The sequence below is a fragment of the Leptonychotes weddellii genome, chromosome 2 (assembly GCF_054177405.1).
Source record: "Leptonychotes weddellii isolate Sample4059 chromosome 2, ASM5417740v2, whole genome shotgun sequence".
In the NCBI taxonomy this organism is placed as follows: domain Eukaryota; kingdom Metazoa; phylum Chordata; class Mammalia; order Carnivora; family Phocidae; genus Leptonychotes; species Leptonychotes weddellii.
This window is the reverse complement of record NC_138370.1, coordinates 139189020-139206212: the sequence shown is the minus strand read 5'-3', so window position 1 is coordinate 139206212 and position 17193 is coordinate 139189020. Positions and strand designations below refer to the sequence as shown.

General features: G+C 41.9%; 1 protein-coding gene across 4 annotated transcripts in view; it reads left to right on the top strand.

Annotated features, from left to right (window-relative positions):
• Positions 1-16585, top strand: part of KIT (KIT proto-oncogene, receptor tyrosine kinase) — an 82794-nt gene extending 66209 nt beyond the window's left edge. For 2 of the 4 annotated variants that reach the window (XM_081812369.1, XM_081812370.1), the window contains exons 9-21: positions 1210-1391; positions 2601-2707; positions 2804-2930; positions 3220-3324; positions 3411-3521; positions 4734-4884; positions 6774-6865; positions 7334-7461; positions 8539-8661; positions 12357-12468; positions 12573-12672; positions 13036-13141; positions 14276-16585. In XM_081812369.1, the coding sequence (XP_081668495.1) occupies positions 1210-1391; positions 2601-2707; positions 2804-2930; positions 3220-3324; positions 3411-3521; positions 4734-4884; positions 6774-6865; positions 7334-7461; positions 8539-8661; positions 12357-12468; positions 12573-12672; positions 13036-13141; positions 14276-14404 (1573 nt within the window). In that variant the 3' untranslated portion in view covers positions 14405-16585. Of the gene's footprint in view, positions 1-1209; positions 1404-2600; positions 2708-2803; positions 2931-3219; positions 3325-3410; positions 3522-4733; positions 4885-6773; positions 6866-7333; positions 7462-8538; positions 8662-12356; positions 12469-12572; positions 12673-13035; positions 13142-14275 lie in introns of all 4 variants that reach the window. The other 2 variants (XM_081812367.1, XM_081812368.1) reach the window with 1 other exon arrangement.
• Positions 16586-17193: the final 608 nt, after the last annotated feature.

Below are 17193 nucleotides of genomic sequence, written 5' to 3'. Positions count from 1 at the left end.
GCATACATACGGCATTTGTAAGCTCCGTGTTTTTAAAAGGTTTTCTCCTTGATTAGGCGCCCGGCCCCTGAGCAGAACACATCTGGCATTGTGCTTCTTCTCCCTCCCAATTTGCACTTAAGCCTTAAATTGTCCTTTCACATTACCTGAAGATGAAAATGGGGTCACCATGGCTGTTTTTATCCATCAGATGCTATCTTGTGCTCAGGCTTTAAAAGCCCAGTGTAACATCACAATTGAATAGGATAATAATAGAAATCTTATTTTTCACAGAATAGTCCTTTTTATCACAACAAGTTGGAAGAGATTACGTAGGATTGTTGTTTTCAGCGGGGTTTTATTGGAATGTTTTCTTTGGGGAACGGGAAGAAGGACTCGAGACCCCTGGAAAAGCCCCTACCGTGGAAGCAGCCCTAGCAGTTACCGTCGTTCATACGGCAAATACTTACGGAGTCGTATACCAGACGCTGGTCTAGTGAGCAAAATGCACCTGAGTCCCTGCTTTGTGAGTTTACATCTCATGGGTAGAAGTAAACTAAAGATGAAATGAACAGTTAAGTGCTAATGAGGAAAATAAAGCGAGGTAAGGGAATAGGAAAGTATTAGGTATATGGGGGACGTAATTTAAAATGGGATCCTCTGGGTTCAGCCCGTGATGGGCTCTGCCATCAGGAGTACACGCCAGCGGTCCAGCCTGTCTCCATCGGTAAAACCTGGAGCTGCTGGGGTGTTGGGGGCCGCCCTGTCTTCATCCTTGTAGACCTGATCTCTTTCCTCCTCCAGACTCTTTTCTTCAGCCCTCATGTACCCTTTCACAGTTACTTTTATCAAGGGCTACTGTGTGCCAGCCATCCTTTCTTTCATTCATTTCCAGCCCTTTCACTTACCCTCTAACGTGGGTCTTACCATCCCCATTCTCTAGCTGCAGGAACTGAGTCCTGGAGAGTTTTAAGTATCTGGTCCACAGAAAAGGTGTTTGAATCAGGAGTCAAACTCCTGTCTCACTCCCTCTTTCTTCTTTGCCACCATGCCCTTCTTGCTTGCGGCACACCAGGGAAGTGCCCATCCGTCCTCACGCTCTTGGTTGTAAAAGGAAATTGCTGATAATGACCCGCTAGCTTTGTTGTGAAAGTATGCCAAATCCAATGTGTTTGATTGAGTGATTGGTTTTCTTAGAGTAAATCCGGGTTGTTCTTTTCTTCCCTCTAGATGTTCCATTCCTGTTGGGCCAATGGATGTGCAGATGCAAAACTCATCTGTCTCACCGTCTGGAAAACTCGTGGTTCAGAGCTCCATTGATTACAGTGCGTTCAAGCACAACGGCACGGTCGAGTGTAGGGCTTACAACAATGTGGGCAGGAGTTCTGCCTTTTTTAACTTTGCATTTAAAGGTAACAACAAAGGTATATTTCTTTTTAATCCAATTTTAAGGGGATGTTCAGGCTCTGCCTGCCATATCAGTCATGATTTTAAGTCCATTCCATCAATGGCCATGTCATTTCTGGTAATTTCTTCATTGTCCCATGCTGTCATCGAACTCACTACGTTTCATTCTGTACTAGTTCGTTAATAACATGTATGCAGTGATTTTAACCACATACGTATGTATTTACGTGTGTGTGCACATATGTATGTATGCATGCACTTGTGTGTGTATGTGTATATAGTGAATTGTGTATTTCCAGTCGTTCTCATTAAAAAGGGGGTAGAAAGAGAAAATAGGGAAGTGTATTTGCCTCGTAGCCAAATATAACCAGAATTAGGGCAATTTAAAAACTTAAATTCAATTTAAAATTTTAGTTATTGAAAATCATGTATTTTAACACATTGCCAGACACTGTATCAGAAAGTTAACGCTGCTTTTTACGAAGTTATGTCAGTGAGCTATTTCTTTAATATCTGTAAAATTTGATTCATGAGGGACTACCTCTCCTAACATAAGTTAAATGATCCTTGTGGATAAATTGATGAATTGGTATGAAGTTAGAAGACAAAGAAACTGGGCACCTACCTGCGTAGGGCTTAGTTTTTGTTTTCTCGAGTTGGCAAAGACGTGTGCCAATAAGCGGTATACTTTCAGTTTTTGAGTAATGAGGGGAAGAATCCTACATTGTTCTTTGTCACAGTTTTTTTTTCTCAGACAGGCAATGAAAAGAACACTTTAAAAATGTTTTCTTGGTTGTAGAAGAAATTCTTGCTCAGTGTAGAAAATTTGGAAAATATAGGAAAACATAAAGAAGAAACTATAAACCATCCATAAATTTAGGAAACTTCTTAAAGTTGTCCAAGGCAGGAATTTAGTTGAAGTAGGAAGTTCATTCATATGTCGCTTTTTATGGACAAAACAGCATAAAATTATTCTTGTGCTACAGAAGTCTCTGCTTCCTCAGTAGTCTAGTTTAAAGTTGTTAATTCAAAGGATTCCTTTGAATAACCAGAGTAAGGTAATATTAGCAAGGCAAGGAGCTGATGAGATGCCCTTGGCTTTGAATCCTGCTTGGGCTGTAAGATGGGGGATGGGTGAGTTTGGGGTTAGGTGGTTGTGGTGAAGATCCATCCCTGCTGATAGCTTATGATTCCACATTCTCCTTTCATTTTAGAACAAATCCATCCCCACACCCTGTTCACACCTTTGCTGATTGGTTTTGTGATCGCGGCTGGTATGATGTGCATTATCGTGATGATTCTTACCTACAAATATTTACAGGTAATCATTCATTCGTTCTCAACCCTAAGGGCTGTAATGATTGAAACATTAATCATTAAAAGATGATGTATATCTCTCCCTCTCTCCCCTGACCAGAAACCCATGTATGAAGTACAGTGGAAGGTTGTTGAGGAGATAAATGGAAACAATTATGTTTACATAGACCCAACACAACTTCCTTATGATCATAAATGGGAGTTTCCCAGAAACAGGCTGAGTTTTGGTCAGTATGAAAACGGGCTTTCCATGTAACCTTTTTGTGTACACATATTAACAATGACTTTAGGGAACCCCATTAGCTTCCTTTGTTCTGTTCCACCTGAGACAGTAAGTATTTTCTGTGACATTTCACCACCTTTGGTAGATTTCGCATAAAGCACATTATAGAGAAACGTCTCTAGACAGACTTGGCCTTAATTCTTTAACAATTCCTTAATTGTTGACTTTGAAATTACCCAGGTGGTTCGTCGGTCCCACCGCCATCACTTACTGTCTTCTCCTCCTTTCTGCAGGGAAAACTCTGGGGGCCGGTGCCTTCGGGAAAGTCGTTGAGGCTACTGCATATGGCCTCATTAAGTCAGATGCGGCCATGACTGTGGCCGTTAAGATGCTCAAACGTAAGTTTCTGCAGGCTCCTGCATGCCCTCAACATTGACTTGCCAAATTGGCTCTTCGCTAAGATGAAACATTTTTCTAATTTTAGCAAGTGCCCATTTAACCGAACGAGAGGCCCTGATGTCTGAGCTCAAAGTCTTGAGTTACCTCGGTAATCACATGAATATTGTGAATCTTCTTGGAGCATGCACTGTTGGAGGTAAAGCCATGACCAAATTAACTTCTATTATCTTTCAAATTTATCAAAAGAGGGGAGATTTTAATACATTTTCGACAATTCTTGATTATATCCTCTTGCCAGATTTTTACGGGTTGTTAACCTCTTGCTAGATTTCACACCCCTGCCCCAAAAAGCTGTTGTTCTTAAGAACATATATTTCAGTTTTATCATCATGGGGTGGGACAGCCCAGGACATACCCTAGTTACTGTCATGGACGTTGAATTGACACTGACCTCTTGAGTATCTTGAGAACGTCCCCTCTCATCCAGAAAGCTTTTCTTTTATCTTGCAAGCTTGATGTTTTGCCGGATTATAGTCAGTCACTAAAGGGTTACTATTCATTTGCATACCGTAATTAAAGATAGACTTTGAAGCCTACCAGTTCTCAAATACACACCATATGAGGCAAACACTTCACTTCTGTAAAAAAACTAAATAACCAGTTTAAAGCAGTTCTGAAGTAGAGCCTTCCATCAAAGATGTCTGTGATGTTTCCAGAAAGCATTTGGTCTAAAGGAACAAAGATGTGTAACACGAGCTCTTCCTCAAGATGTACAGGGATTCACGGTCAAGTTGACAGCTTAGAGAATTTCTTAAAACAGCCTCCATACACGTGGCTTCCACATCATGACTTGTTCATGAAAGTTTCTGCCCAAGTCAGTTCGTTGCCTGTGAACTTCCGAACGGTAGCATGAGGCGTATTCACCGTACGGAGAAACCCTGGCGACCAGTCGCACTCAGGAGGCAGGTGATGCCCTGCCACTCAGGTGTTCACCCGCTCTCCGGGCTCATCTCAGCTGGCCGTTCCGTGCCATTGGTTTTCCTATTATGCCGCACTTTGTGCCCTTCGTCATTTCCATAATAACATTGAGAGGGCGTGAAGCCCCGCTACAAACAGAAGTGACTCAAAGGATTCATGCAGGAAATTTGATATGAGTATAACGTCGAAAGCAGTAACTCTTGTGTGTGAGACGGGCAGTCGTGCGGGGCCCCGGGCTCAGACGTCACTTAGAATGAACGTCAGGTGCAAGGGGGCTTACTTGGGGACTTGTACTCTACAAAATGCTGGCTTTTAGTTGGCTTAGCAATGAACCAGAATGAAAATGGTCATGATCACCCCGACAGGTGTATTTATGGCAGTATTGTTTGTATAGCTCACCTCTTTTTAACCTTCTCTTATATGCCTGTAGGGCCCACCCTGGTCATTACTGAATACTGCTGTTATGGTGATCTTTTGAATTTTTTGCGAAGAAAACGTGATTCATTTATTTGCTCGAAGCAGGAAGATCACGCCGAAGTGGCACTTTATAAGAACCTTCTGCATTCAAAGGAGTCTTCCTGGTAAGACTGATTTACATAAATAGCTGTTGACAGGCAGTTCGTGGGGTCATAAGGGTTTGCAATCAAGGCTGATTCTTTAAACAAATGAACAGAGGTACTTTGAGGCGCCAAATCAGAATTATTAAATCATTTAGATGTCATCAACAATTTAGAAAGTTTGAATAGTGTTTGTAAAGATTTGAGTAGTGTTAAACTTAGATTTTTATTGATTTTTTTTTTAATGCATCTTTAGTTTTTTTTTCAAAGCATTAGTTCTGTTCAGTGGAATGAATTCTATACCTGTTTCTCTTATCATGGCTCTATTCTTGTGTGTCATTTCATTTATTCTGTTGGGCTTGGTACTGTATGCATCTCTACAGCAAGACGCTGCTTATAGAGAAAATGCTAAAGCCTGTCAAGTTGTAAATTTCTTGAAAACCTTTAACAGAATGACAAAAGAGCTCTGAACTTTATCTCTGCACGTAGGTTTCTCACCATCTACCTCTGAATTATTCCTGTATACCTTGCCCCCCTTTTTTTTTTTTAAACTCATCACGCTATTAAAAGGCACAACGACTCTAGCACATTTTTTAAAATTCTGTACCTTATTTTCATCGCTTTCGTCTTTAATACCATTCTGAATTTGAATGGTGTATAAAGAGCTTCAGATTCCTTTAAGAACAGTTAGTGTGGCTTATAGCCAGAAGCATTCTTCTCTGCCATGCCTGGCCTGTTCTTTCCAAAGGTTGAGATCTACCATTGATGAAGATTTCCTAGATTCACCCAGCCCAACAGAAATCATATTCATCATGCCCAGTCCCTTATCCTTTATATTTCTGAAGTTGTGTGCTGGATTTCTCCTCTCCTTCTTATTCATTCTGTCCCCTACATTTTGAGATGGCAGGACTTTGTTTCTTAAACTTAGCTCCAGGCCCTCAGGAAGACCTCAGCAACTATTACTGATGGGCTGTTAACTCTTAAAGCCCTTTTTTGTACCCCTGGCTAAAGTTTTAAACCCCAGGTGAAGCCTTTTTATCTTACTTTTTTCTAGTCCTGTAGACGTGGGTGGTGTCAAGTGGTAGTAAAATACAGAACAAACCACCTTTTGTTAGTTTCTCCAGAGCATATGCTCTTTGTATGAGTAAATGAGCCACTTTGCCTTATTTCTAAAACCTTGGCCCCATATCTCTTTCTCAACTTTCTGAAATAATGTCCCAAATTGTTCAATCCGATGTGGTGTTCTTTGTGCTTTGGGATCCCATATGGGACTGGAACCACCAGCATACTCCGAAGGAGATTGTTGTCATAGTGTTTCTATGCTAATCAGAAGCAGGAAGAACTAGAAATCTTGAAGACTTTCCAGCCAAATGTTGCAGATTCAAGAGGTCCAGATGGTTCAGAAAATCATCCAAATTATTGGTGTTTATCTGAACTAAACTTGGTTTTTTCAAACCTTCTTCCATCAGTCGCTATATGTTAACGATCCCTGCCTTCCCCCCATCACACATCTCAGAAGCTCTTGTTCTTTGTGTCTTTCTTGTGTCTTTCATCTTGTCTCTTGGGGCTAATTTAGAGAGTTTGAGGGAATGGGGGATAATGTTTTTGGCTCTCTGTTTCCCATTAAATCCTTGGTGTCAAGAAATGGGATATTTCTAACCTGAGTCCCATCTATGATTGAACACAAAAAAGATGGTCTCATTCCTGGGCATTGGACCCTAATGTTGAATATTAAAAACGCCTATCTTATGAACAAGATTTTCTTCATTCAAACTTGGCAATACTTTCTTTGAACAAAATCAGCCTCTTGTGTAAAAAAGGCAGTGGGGAGATAGAGCCTGCCCCATGGGTACTCCCCTGTTTCCCATCTTATTCAGTCCTGATTTGATGGATGGATATTTCATCTCTCACAGCAATGATAGTGCTAATGAATACATGGACATGAAACCCGGAGTTTCTTATGTTGTGCCAACCAAGGCAGACAAAAGGAGATCTGCGAGAATAGGTGGGTACCTATGAAACTATAAAAACAACTTCATTTACAGAGGATTTCTCATACTGCTGTGAAATATACTAGTGTTCCCCAGAGTGACTGTTACTTCTTTCCAGTAGGGACCAATGGCAATGCCCACTGGTCAATGGCAGTTAAGGGTTCCAAGTGGGTATCAGAGCATTTGTTTACTGTATAGGAGCATCTCACTGCATAGATGAAAAATGTATGTGTATCAGATACATATTTTGCATATTAAAAAATAGGAGATTTTCTTATTTGTCCACCATCCTTCTCCCCAGAAGCCCCAGATGGTGAATATTAGCTTTGTGCTGGGGCATTTACCTTTCCTCAGTGCTGGGCAGGTGACTTGCCTGCATAGTCACATCAGTTCCTTCCCTACCAACCTTTGGTATCCTTGTCACTGTCTTCTCTTTTCCGCACTTTGAGGTTTAATTGCTAAGAAAGTCCTTCTCCTAACAGGCTCATACATAGAAAGAGATGTGACTCCCGCCATCATGGAAGATGACGAGTTGGCTCTGGACCTGGAGGACTTGCTGAGCTTTTCTTACCAGGTGGCCAAGGGCATGGCATTCCTCGCCTCAAAGAATGTGAGTGGGTGTGGTTCTCAGAGCAGAATGCCCCAACCCCCAACCCCCAACCCCAATGGAGCATTTTAGAGCCCTAGTTAGAATACACAGTCTCATTTGGAAGTGTGGTAACCCAAAACAGAGGAAATTGAGTTTCTTCATGTTCCAACTGCTGTCTCTTTGGAATTCCTATTCTCATTTATAAGCTTTAAAGTACAAGCCTGTCTAAATGAGCTTTCTATGAATATTTTTTTTTATGCAGTGAATTCATTTAAAAATTTTGGCTTTCAGGGTACAGGAGCTGCTCTTAGAAAATAGAGAATGATTTCATCAGCAAAAGGAGGGGGTGCCTCATGCAGTTGCAGTGCTTGGTGAAGCACGTATTTGGGTTTTGTTGGAAGTTAGACCTCAAGTTATTGTACGGGTTCATGAAGTATGGAGGAATAAGGAATCAGAGAAAATAATAAGCATTTGGGAAAAAAGATAGGGATGGGAAGAGAATGATGGAACCAAAGCAAGGAACATAGTCTCTGGAAGGGTGAGAGGAAGTCCCTAGCATACGGGACTAGTAGACTAGCAGGAGATAACAGACCCTACCCTTAAGTGTCATTGGTGACATTTCCAAACAATTACCAAACCGAGAGAGTATGGTATAGGATGGCTGAAATAAAGAGCCTCTTCCCTGTGTCCTTGGGAGACATCAAATTGGAGTTGCAAAGACATTCTAAAAACTCTATAAAAGGACATTCAAAGAGAAGCATGCAAAATGAGTGTTCGGTTTAAAAGATACGATATGACTATTTATAATGTATTTTCCTATGAATGAAAGCAGTCCTAAGGAGGGAAAAAAATTTATTCGAGTTGGTTTGGAAAATGATTATCGTAATTAAGGTCCTAACGATGTGAAACACAAATTTTGAACATCATTCAAAGCATAATTTAGATCTTTATTTTTGGTGCACCAAATAGTTTCAAAGCAAAGCCAAGGTACTGGATTTGTGTGACAGAGCAGCACTCTAGTGTTGAACGTAGTTTTCATTCTTGAAGAGTTTAAAATAAATGTAAATGGTTTTCTTTTCTCTCCCACTCTCCTAATAGTGTATTCACAGAGACTTGGCTGCTAGAAATATCCTCCTTACTCATGGTCGAATCACAAAGATTTGTGATTTTGGTCTAGCCAGAGACATCAAGAATGATTCTAATTATGTGGTCAAAGGAAATGTGAGTACCCACTCTCTGCTTGACAGTCCAGTGAAGGATTTTAGTTTCAAGTTTTCCTAACAATTGCTTCTTATGAGTTTCCTAATGCAAATCCTACCTTTGAGATAGCATGCATTTTAGCAGTCAAATTAAGGGTACTTCAGCAAAATTTGCATGGTATGCTGAACATTACTACAACTAACATTCCGATAATAGAATTCCTAATTCTAATTGTGTAATTATGGGGCATGTGAAAGAAACAGAAATAGCCTTAATTTTCATTATAGCCTGAGAATAGCAATGAACTCTATTTTGTTCAAGTGAAACAAATGTGGGCCTGAAGGTCACAGCAGGGGAATTTTATTTGGAGATTGACATGCCATGTGAAAAAGATTAAAATCTAAGCTAATGTTCAGAATTCGGTATGTAGAATGTTGGATCTTACAATCAATGGAGAGCATATGAAATAGGTTCATAAGTAATAATTGGGTTAGAGAACATAGTGATTTTATTTCAGAGTGCTTTATTTCCTTGCCAGTTCTCACTGTATCATCAGAAAAACCCCCTGCCATGTCTTCACATTTTCAGAGTTGGAGAAACTAAAGCTTAGTATATTTTATGTATTTTAGTAATAAACATCACTCATTCAGAGATGACGCAGGTCAGTAAAGGCTGAAACCAGAGCCCATGATCTCCAAAGCAGAATCCCATTACTATGGGAAGCCATATAGTCCTGTGTATATCCTCTTGCCCAGGCCCATTTCCCCAGGCTGGATTTATTCCTGGAGGTGGCTATTTATGTGCCTTATGATAATGTAATATTTTCTCTTTCACCATGGCATCTCTATGGGAAGGCTGTACTTGACTTGGTTTTGTAGAAATGTTGCTGGCTTTCCTTCCTGATCAAACCATGTATTTCTTTTTTTTTGAAGATTATTTGTTCATTTATTTATTTGAGAGAGAGAGCAGGGGCAATGGGGAGGGACAGAAGGAGAGGGAGAGGCAGACTCCCCGCTGAGCAGGGAGCCCGATGCGGGGGCTTGATCCCAGAACCCTGGGATCATGACCTGAGCAGAAGGCAGACACTTAACGGGCTGAGCCACCCAGGCGTCCCCTCAAAGCATGTATTTCTAATAAATCTCTTCTAAGACTAGATTTCATCATTATGAGGGTTAATAGAACCAAGTTCTTTCTATCCCGGTGCATGCACTATTGGAAGAAAGAACGAGGGGTGATTCCTTATCGAGGCCTTTGAATATTGACAGAAGGGCATGAGGAGGAAGACAGCAGGTTCTGCACCCAGTCTTGCTGAGTTCGAATCTGGTCCCATCATTTGGTGGAGGTACAATATTTGGCAAGAATTACCCAATGCCTCTCAACCTTGCTTTCTTTCCTCCTCTTGGGAATGATCCTATCACCTGCCTCATAAAGTTGTGTGGATTAAATGAGTTCATCTATGTGACGTGCTTAGGACAGTGCCAGCCACATTGCGGCTAATACAGCACTTGTTCTTACTGTTATAGATGTCTTGATTTGGAATATAAATAATCATGACAGTGGTTATGCTGCAGCTTCTTAATAGCTTGTTACTGGTTAGGGACCTTAGTTGGAATGAACAAGGATGGGTTAGGTCCCACCAGGCTTCTAGATTGGGGGCTCCAGCTCAGGCCCATTGAGCTAACCAATGACAGATCTCTCTTCACCAGGCTCACACAACATGTTACCGCCCCAAATTTACTCGTCATGTGACATCTCCCTGTGTCAGCTTCTCAGAAAGTTCTTCCACTCCACATGGGTTCTTAGTCATTTTTCTGCCGTGGCCCCTTCCAATGTCTGGTGAGGCCAGTTGGAGCCCTTGTCAGAATGTTGTCTTAAATGCATAAAATAAAATCTATAGGATTACCAAGAAATGCAGTTCAATTGGAATATAGTTCTCACATTATTAAAAAGTCAGTATTTGACGTTGATACTCCTGCTTTTTTGTTACACACTGTAACCTATTCTAGCCGTGGGTCTAAAAACTGCTGTAATTTCGAAGTGATGGTGATGTAAACACTAATAATGGTGAAGGTGTCTGTCACAAAGTCACAGGAACTGCTAAGATTGCTGGGCTTTATTGCCTTTATTCACAGTTTAAGGAAATGCTAAACTTTACTTAGAAGTTGGTGAAAACAAGAATGTCATGTTTTTCCCTTCCAAGTTCACAGACCCCTGAATCCAGGACACATGTAGTAGAGCTCAGGTTAGGAGCCCCTGTTGGAGCTTTAGCATAAATTCTGGGAGGAGATACTAGAAGGCTGGCTTGCTTGCTTGCTTTTTTTCTGCTGGCTAAAGTAACTTTAACACTAGAAAAAAAATTGTCTTCCCAGTTTTCAATCCTAAATGGATTAAGAGAAGGATTGATCTAGTTTTTTATGGTAGACTAAGATCCAGGAATCCAGAATGTCTGTAAAAGGAATAGTCACAGCAAGTTTAACTTGATTTTAGCAGAAAGGGTTCAGGATGTGAAGTTCAGCTGTTGAATTTAAAGCCCGGTCTGCTGCTCGCCACGTTGGAATCGTCATGGTCACCATAAGCCGCTACTGTCCATTGGGTGCTTGCTTAGGCAAGGCAGCTGTTCAGAGATTAGTGAGTCAGCAGTACTGTGCTAAGCACTTCTGCCCACATGATCTCATTTAACCCACAAAACAGCTCATGAAATTTGAAACATTATTTTTGCTTTACGGAAGAACATATTGAGGCTTAATTACAGATACTTAAGTGACATTTCCAGTGTATTTGTAAAAGATAGTTTGGGTGTGATTATGACAGAAAACCCCAAAGAAAAGTAAAGGAAGTATAGTAACAGTAGGCCAGGGCTGGTGTAGAGCACCAGGATCAGATCCTTCTCCTCTTCCATTTGCTCACTGCTGCTGGTGTAGCCCTCGTTCTTGGCTCGAGATGGCCTCTAGATAGCCAGGCACCACAGTCAGAAGGCAGGATGGAGGAGGGACGAGAAGGAAAAGATCAAAGGGCGCCTGCCAGCCATGTTTTTAACAAGGCTTTCCTACAGCTACAATATTATACTTATTACTTAGTGGCCAAACCTGAGTCACATGGCGACGCTAAGCTACAAAGGAGCTGGGAAATGTAGTTTTTATTGTGGGAGGCCGTGTTTCTCTTGTTGGGGAAAACGTATTCGGTGGTAACTAACAAATCTCTGTGTTACTCAAGGCCAGTGATGGAGCTAGATTAGACCCCATGTGTCTGTCCCTGACATCTGTGCTCTTAACCACCACGCTGTATTGACTCAATGTCGCCATCTTTTTTTTTTTTTTTTAAGATTTTATTTATTTATGTGAGAGAGAAATAGAGAACATGGGGGGCAGCAGAGGGAGAAGCAGACTCCCCACCAAGCAGGGAGCCCCATGCAGGGCTCGATCCCAGGACCCCGAGATCATGACCTAAGCCGAAGGCAGACGCTTAACCGCCTGAGCCACCTAGGCGCCCCTCAGTGTCCCCATCTTGAAAATGGGGATAGTACCGTGTGAACCACCTATTTCAGAGGTAGGGAGAGTCATCTGAGTCATAGGGTAAAAGACCTTTGTGAGATGGCAGTCACCTTCTCACCCTCACCCCCACAGTGGGAGCGATACCTGTAGGAATATTTTCTATTCAAATTTTTTTTTTTGAGCTTCTTAATTAACATCGCCGAATATGTTGTGCTTGTGTTACAGGCTCGGCTGCCTGTGAAGTGGATGGCACCTGAAAGCATTTTCAACTGTGTGTACACATTTGAAAGTGATGTCTGGTCCTATGGGATTTTTCTGTGGGAGCTGTTCTCTTTAGGTAAAACGCCTTGCAAAGGCACCTTGGTTAGACTGAGCATCTTCTTTAAGGTTTTATCAGTGTCCTGCTTATTAACACTGATTTGCGAACCGTTTGTGCCTCAGGAAGCAGCCCCTACCCCGGGATGCCAGTTGATTCTAAGTTCTACAAGATGATCAAGGAAGGGTTCCGAATGCTCAGCCCTGAGCATGCACCTGCCGAAATGTAAGGGCCGAGATGTTTTCCTTCAGATCATGCTTCCCCTTTTATTTTCCTTTTCAAAGACAGAAACCCAGGTGTGGGGGGGTTTCACTAGTACAGTCTGAAATATCAACGTCTCCTGTTCCTTTTTATGACATCCCGGTCAGATGCCGTTTTTGTAGCTTATTTTCATAATCTTTTGTCACCAAATGCGCAGAAAGTTTCAGCAGCCTTTCATAGGCACAGTGTTTTATTTCATGCCCGGGCCTTTCCGTATGCCCAGTTGCACGGCCCTGGAATGATTTTTGAGATGGTCACATGAAGTACACTCTGAGAAGCCAGGACAAGGGCGTTGAGGGGTGATTGGAAATGGCCCTTGCTTTGCAGGTATGACATCATGAAGACTTGCTGGGATGCTGATCCCCTAAAAAGGCCAACGTTCAAGCAGATCGTGCAGCTCATTGAGAAGCAGATTTCAGATAGCACCAATCATGTGAGTACACTCCAGCCCCCTCTCTCGGACCAGGTGCTTCCTTCTCAGGCTCTGGGGGCCCTGGGACCCTCCCTTCTGTCCTTGCCTTAGGCAGCTTGGTCTTTGGGTAGGCAGGAAAAGCAATGGAAACAGGTTCTTTCTGCCCGACCCCGGTTCTGCCGTAAAGACGTCAGATGAGGAGGAAAAAGAGTGGAGGGCTTTGCACGCAAAGTGTGGAGGCAGAAGCTTCCATACGGATTTGCTGTGTTTCCTCCCCCACCCCAGATGCTGGTCATGGGATCGGCGTGTTCTCTGTCTCATGTGTCTGGCCCATTCAGCCTCTGGATGGCTGGGGTAATGTGAACTAGAATAAAAGCATAGAAGAGACAACTTGTTACGGCAGGGAAATAAGCCTTCTGCTCAAACAGGCATAGCCAGAAAATGGCATCTAGCTGTCATGCCCACAAGCCATATAGAATCAAGAGCTTTTTGAGGTTGGGAGATCCCTGCCAGTGATTTGAGGAGGTGGGGGGTGCTGGGGATTCAAAACTCAAATCCATTATTTCTTCTGCTCTTAAGGAAGAATTGGTGATCCTTTAACTCAGATTTTTTTTTTTTTTTTTTTTAAAGCTGCTTTTTTGATGGATTGTGTGCTTGGAACTATCGTTTCTAAGAGTATATCACTGATATTTTTGAGTTAAAGCTTGCTCTTCTGGGTGTCAGACCATGTTTCAGATTAAACAGCATTTCCCACCCATGTGTTTAATTCTCAATGGAAGACCCCTGGAAGGGCCACCGATTTCCCAGCAAATGACATCAGCCATTGGGTTATAGTTGTCCATAGCAGTTGATAAACGCTTTTAATAGTTTATTTAGATAGTACTTGATCCCAGATATATTTCAGCAAAAAAGCACTCCCCCCCCCCATCACTTCTTATGTATCAGAGTTTGGGGGAAATGAGGGATAAAATAAAGCTTATGTTTTCTTTTGTCCATATGATTGGGGTTTTGGCCGTGAAAGTCTTGCCAATCTCCTCTCTTTCAAAGAGGCTTTGTAAGTTACTTGTGATCCCGAAGCTGCAAACACGCGCCCATGATCTGTCTCTGTGTTCATTGCGGGGATTGGCGTATTAACCGCGGACTTGTTTTCCTCAGATTTATTCCAACCTAGTGAACTGCAGCCCCCACCAGGAGCGTCCTGTGGTGGACCATTCTGTGCGGATCAACTCTGTGGGCAGCAGTGCGTCTTCTACCCAGCCTCTGCTGGTTCACGAAGATGTCTGAAGCAGGAGGCGTGCCGGGGGAGGGGGGGTCCTCCCCCAACAGGAATGATCCCTGTTCTTTTGGTTTCTATACTGGTTGTTTTGTTCTCCTTCAGCTTGCATCCTATTCCAGAGTAGTGGACACGCCGCTGTAATCCTATCTTGATGCGCACACTTTAGTGACCAGTGATTTTTGTCACCAGCCACCATCCTGTTGTAAGAGTTCAAACTGCATCTTCTACTCCCCAGAGCCAGGCAGCCCTCATTAATGAAAAAATAATAATAATACAGACTTGGGAGCAAGGGAGGGTGGGATGGCCTGGACACCCCGAGTCCTTTCCAAGACTTCTCCGATTTCTGTTTGAAAAGCATCGCTGATAGTTTATTTGAATAAATGGCAGTAGTCGCCTTCGGGCCTCCTAACCATCCGTAATGATACGATGATGCCGCAAGATTAGAAGCTGAAACCTGATCTCTTGATGTGGAACATGGAATGTTATTAGAACAAAGGGCAGAAGTCTGTGAATATCTGGGCTTAAGAAACCTACTATTTCATGCTGGGAATGAGACATAGGCCATGGAAAAATGCTCCCCGAGCATGAATAAAGACACGCTGCTGTGCATGAGCCTTTGTGCTACTGATCGGGTTTGTAAATAGCGTTTGCTGTTAGGACGCTGAATTGGAGAGAAGGCCTCCCCAGCCAGCATTTGTATATACTCATCTATACATCATACATGTTCATATATTTGAGGGGGGAAAACCCACACGGTGTCGTTTCTGGATGTGACCCTGGCTCAAGTCTGCTGTGTGTAGAAATAGATGAAGAGCCAGACAAGTTTGAAGGAAACAGTGTTTTTTGTTTTGTTTTTAAAGAAGAAAACCGTAATTGCTAAGCACAATCTTAACAAAAATCTCCTTTTGTAGCCTATGAACTTGCTCCCCAGATTCTCCAGAACAAGCCTACCAGCTTCAGAATGGCATTGTGCTCAATGGATTTGATGCCATTGGAAAAAGTGACTGATTCACTTCATGACTCCCGCGGGAGGGACAAAACAGTGCTGTTTTAGTTTGGATTCTTTGGTAGCCAGAAACTAAATTTAGATTCAGCCTCCTCTGCAGGCATGTCCTGGACGCCGGGCCAGTACCTATGTGAGTGCGTGTGTGTGTGCGTGTGTGTGTGCGTGCGTGTGCTTATAGACAAATATTTGGGGGGTATTCTTGCCTTGATCCCAAGAGGGCCCTTCAGTGCTCAAGAAGTAGTTTGGCCTTCATCATCAGTACTGCTCTTGTTTCTCTTCACCTAGCTGTCTAGAGGAACTTGCCAGAAGCTTACATAGCATCCCCATAGGAAGCAGAGTACTTAAATATTTATTTGCAATCCACCTACACCTCAAGCACTCTGTTGTTTATACTCAGCATACTACACCCACTCCTTAGACCTAAGGCTACTCTCCTGCTAAAGCATATTTAAATTTTACCCTTTAGGCTGTAGCCTGGATATTATTCTTAAGAGTTCACTTTTTTTTTTCCCCCCCAACTCACTGCCTAACTGTCAAGAGGTCCATGTGTGTGCCGCAAGGTTCGTGTGTTGTCTGGCGAGATTCAGTATGCTGCCTTCATGGTTCCCCCTCCTGGGTCCCTTAGACTACATTTAGAGAACTGTGGTCATTTATCTGGAAGTAACCATTTGCACTGGAGTTCTATACTCTCGCACCTTTCCAAAGGTAACAGGTTTTGGGGTTTTGTTGTCACGTGAGACATCGTCGCTGTTTGCCATCCTTTGTCGGAATATTTCCTTTGTGTTTCTATTGCCTTTGATTATAGTCAGAAAAGTGGTTGTTAATTATAGTTGTCTAGGTACTTCAGGGGCACTTCACTGAGAGTTTGTCTTGGATATTCTTGAAAGTTTATATTTTTATAATTTTTTTTTTTACATCGGATGTTTCTTTTCAGTGGCTTAATGTTTGAAATTATTTTATGGCTTTTTTTGTAAATATTGAAATGTAGCAATAATGTCTTTTGAATATTCCCAGGCCCATGAGTCCTTGAAAATATTTTTTATATATACAGTAACTTTATGTGTAAATATGTAAGCGGTGCAAGTTTAAAGGATGTTGGTGTTCCATGTGTTTTTTCCTGTAATGTTGTCCAACTGTTGACAGTTCTGAAGAATTCTAATAAAAATGTACATATATAAATCAAGTGGAATTTTTTGATTATTTCTTCAAGCTTTAGTGAAACTCAACTTCAAAGTGTTAAAGTGCATTCACTCTGACATTAGAAAGTTTGCTCCTGGTATGCCTAAGATAGAAGCAAGACCATCAGATCATTAGGATTTATATACTTGAAGATTCAACAGATATTCATTAAGAATTTAATGTGTGCTGTATTTCCTCATTTTATTTTTACAACCCAAGGTCTCCATTTAAACTGAAAAAGAAATGTAGGAAACATTTTGAGAAGACTACACATTGCTGTCATTATTACTAGGTTGATTTGTGTGAAATGACCGTTTTTGTGGGCAAAATGATAGCTAAATAGCCATTTCATGTGGTTTAGTCTAATATAACTGGCATGTTTCCTCCTAAAAGAGATTGTCTAAAAATGAACATGAACTGTAAAGTAATCCACGGGGTTGACATGAGGACTCCCAGGAAAGTGGTTTGTGTTCTTGTTCGCTTGGATTTCGAAGAGATACAGATTAGTCCATCGTGAGATGTTCATGCTCTACCCTTCAACCGTTATTCTCGCTTGCTTCTGGAACAGTTGAGCTCTATCACTTGCTTGGAGGAAGGTGATTTGTGTCCATT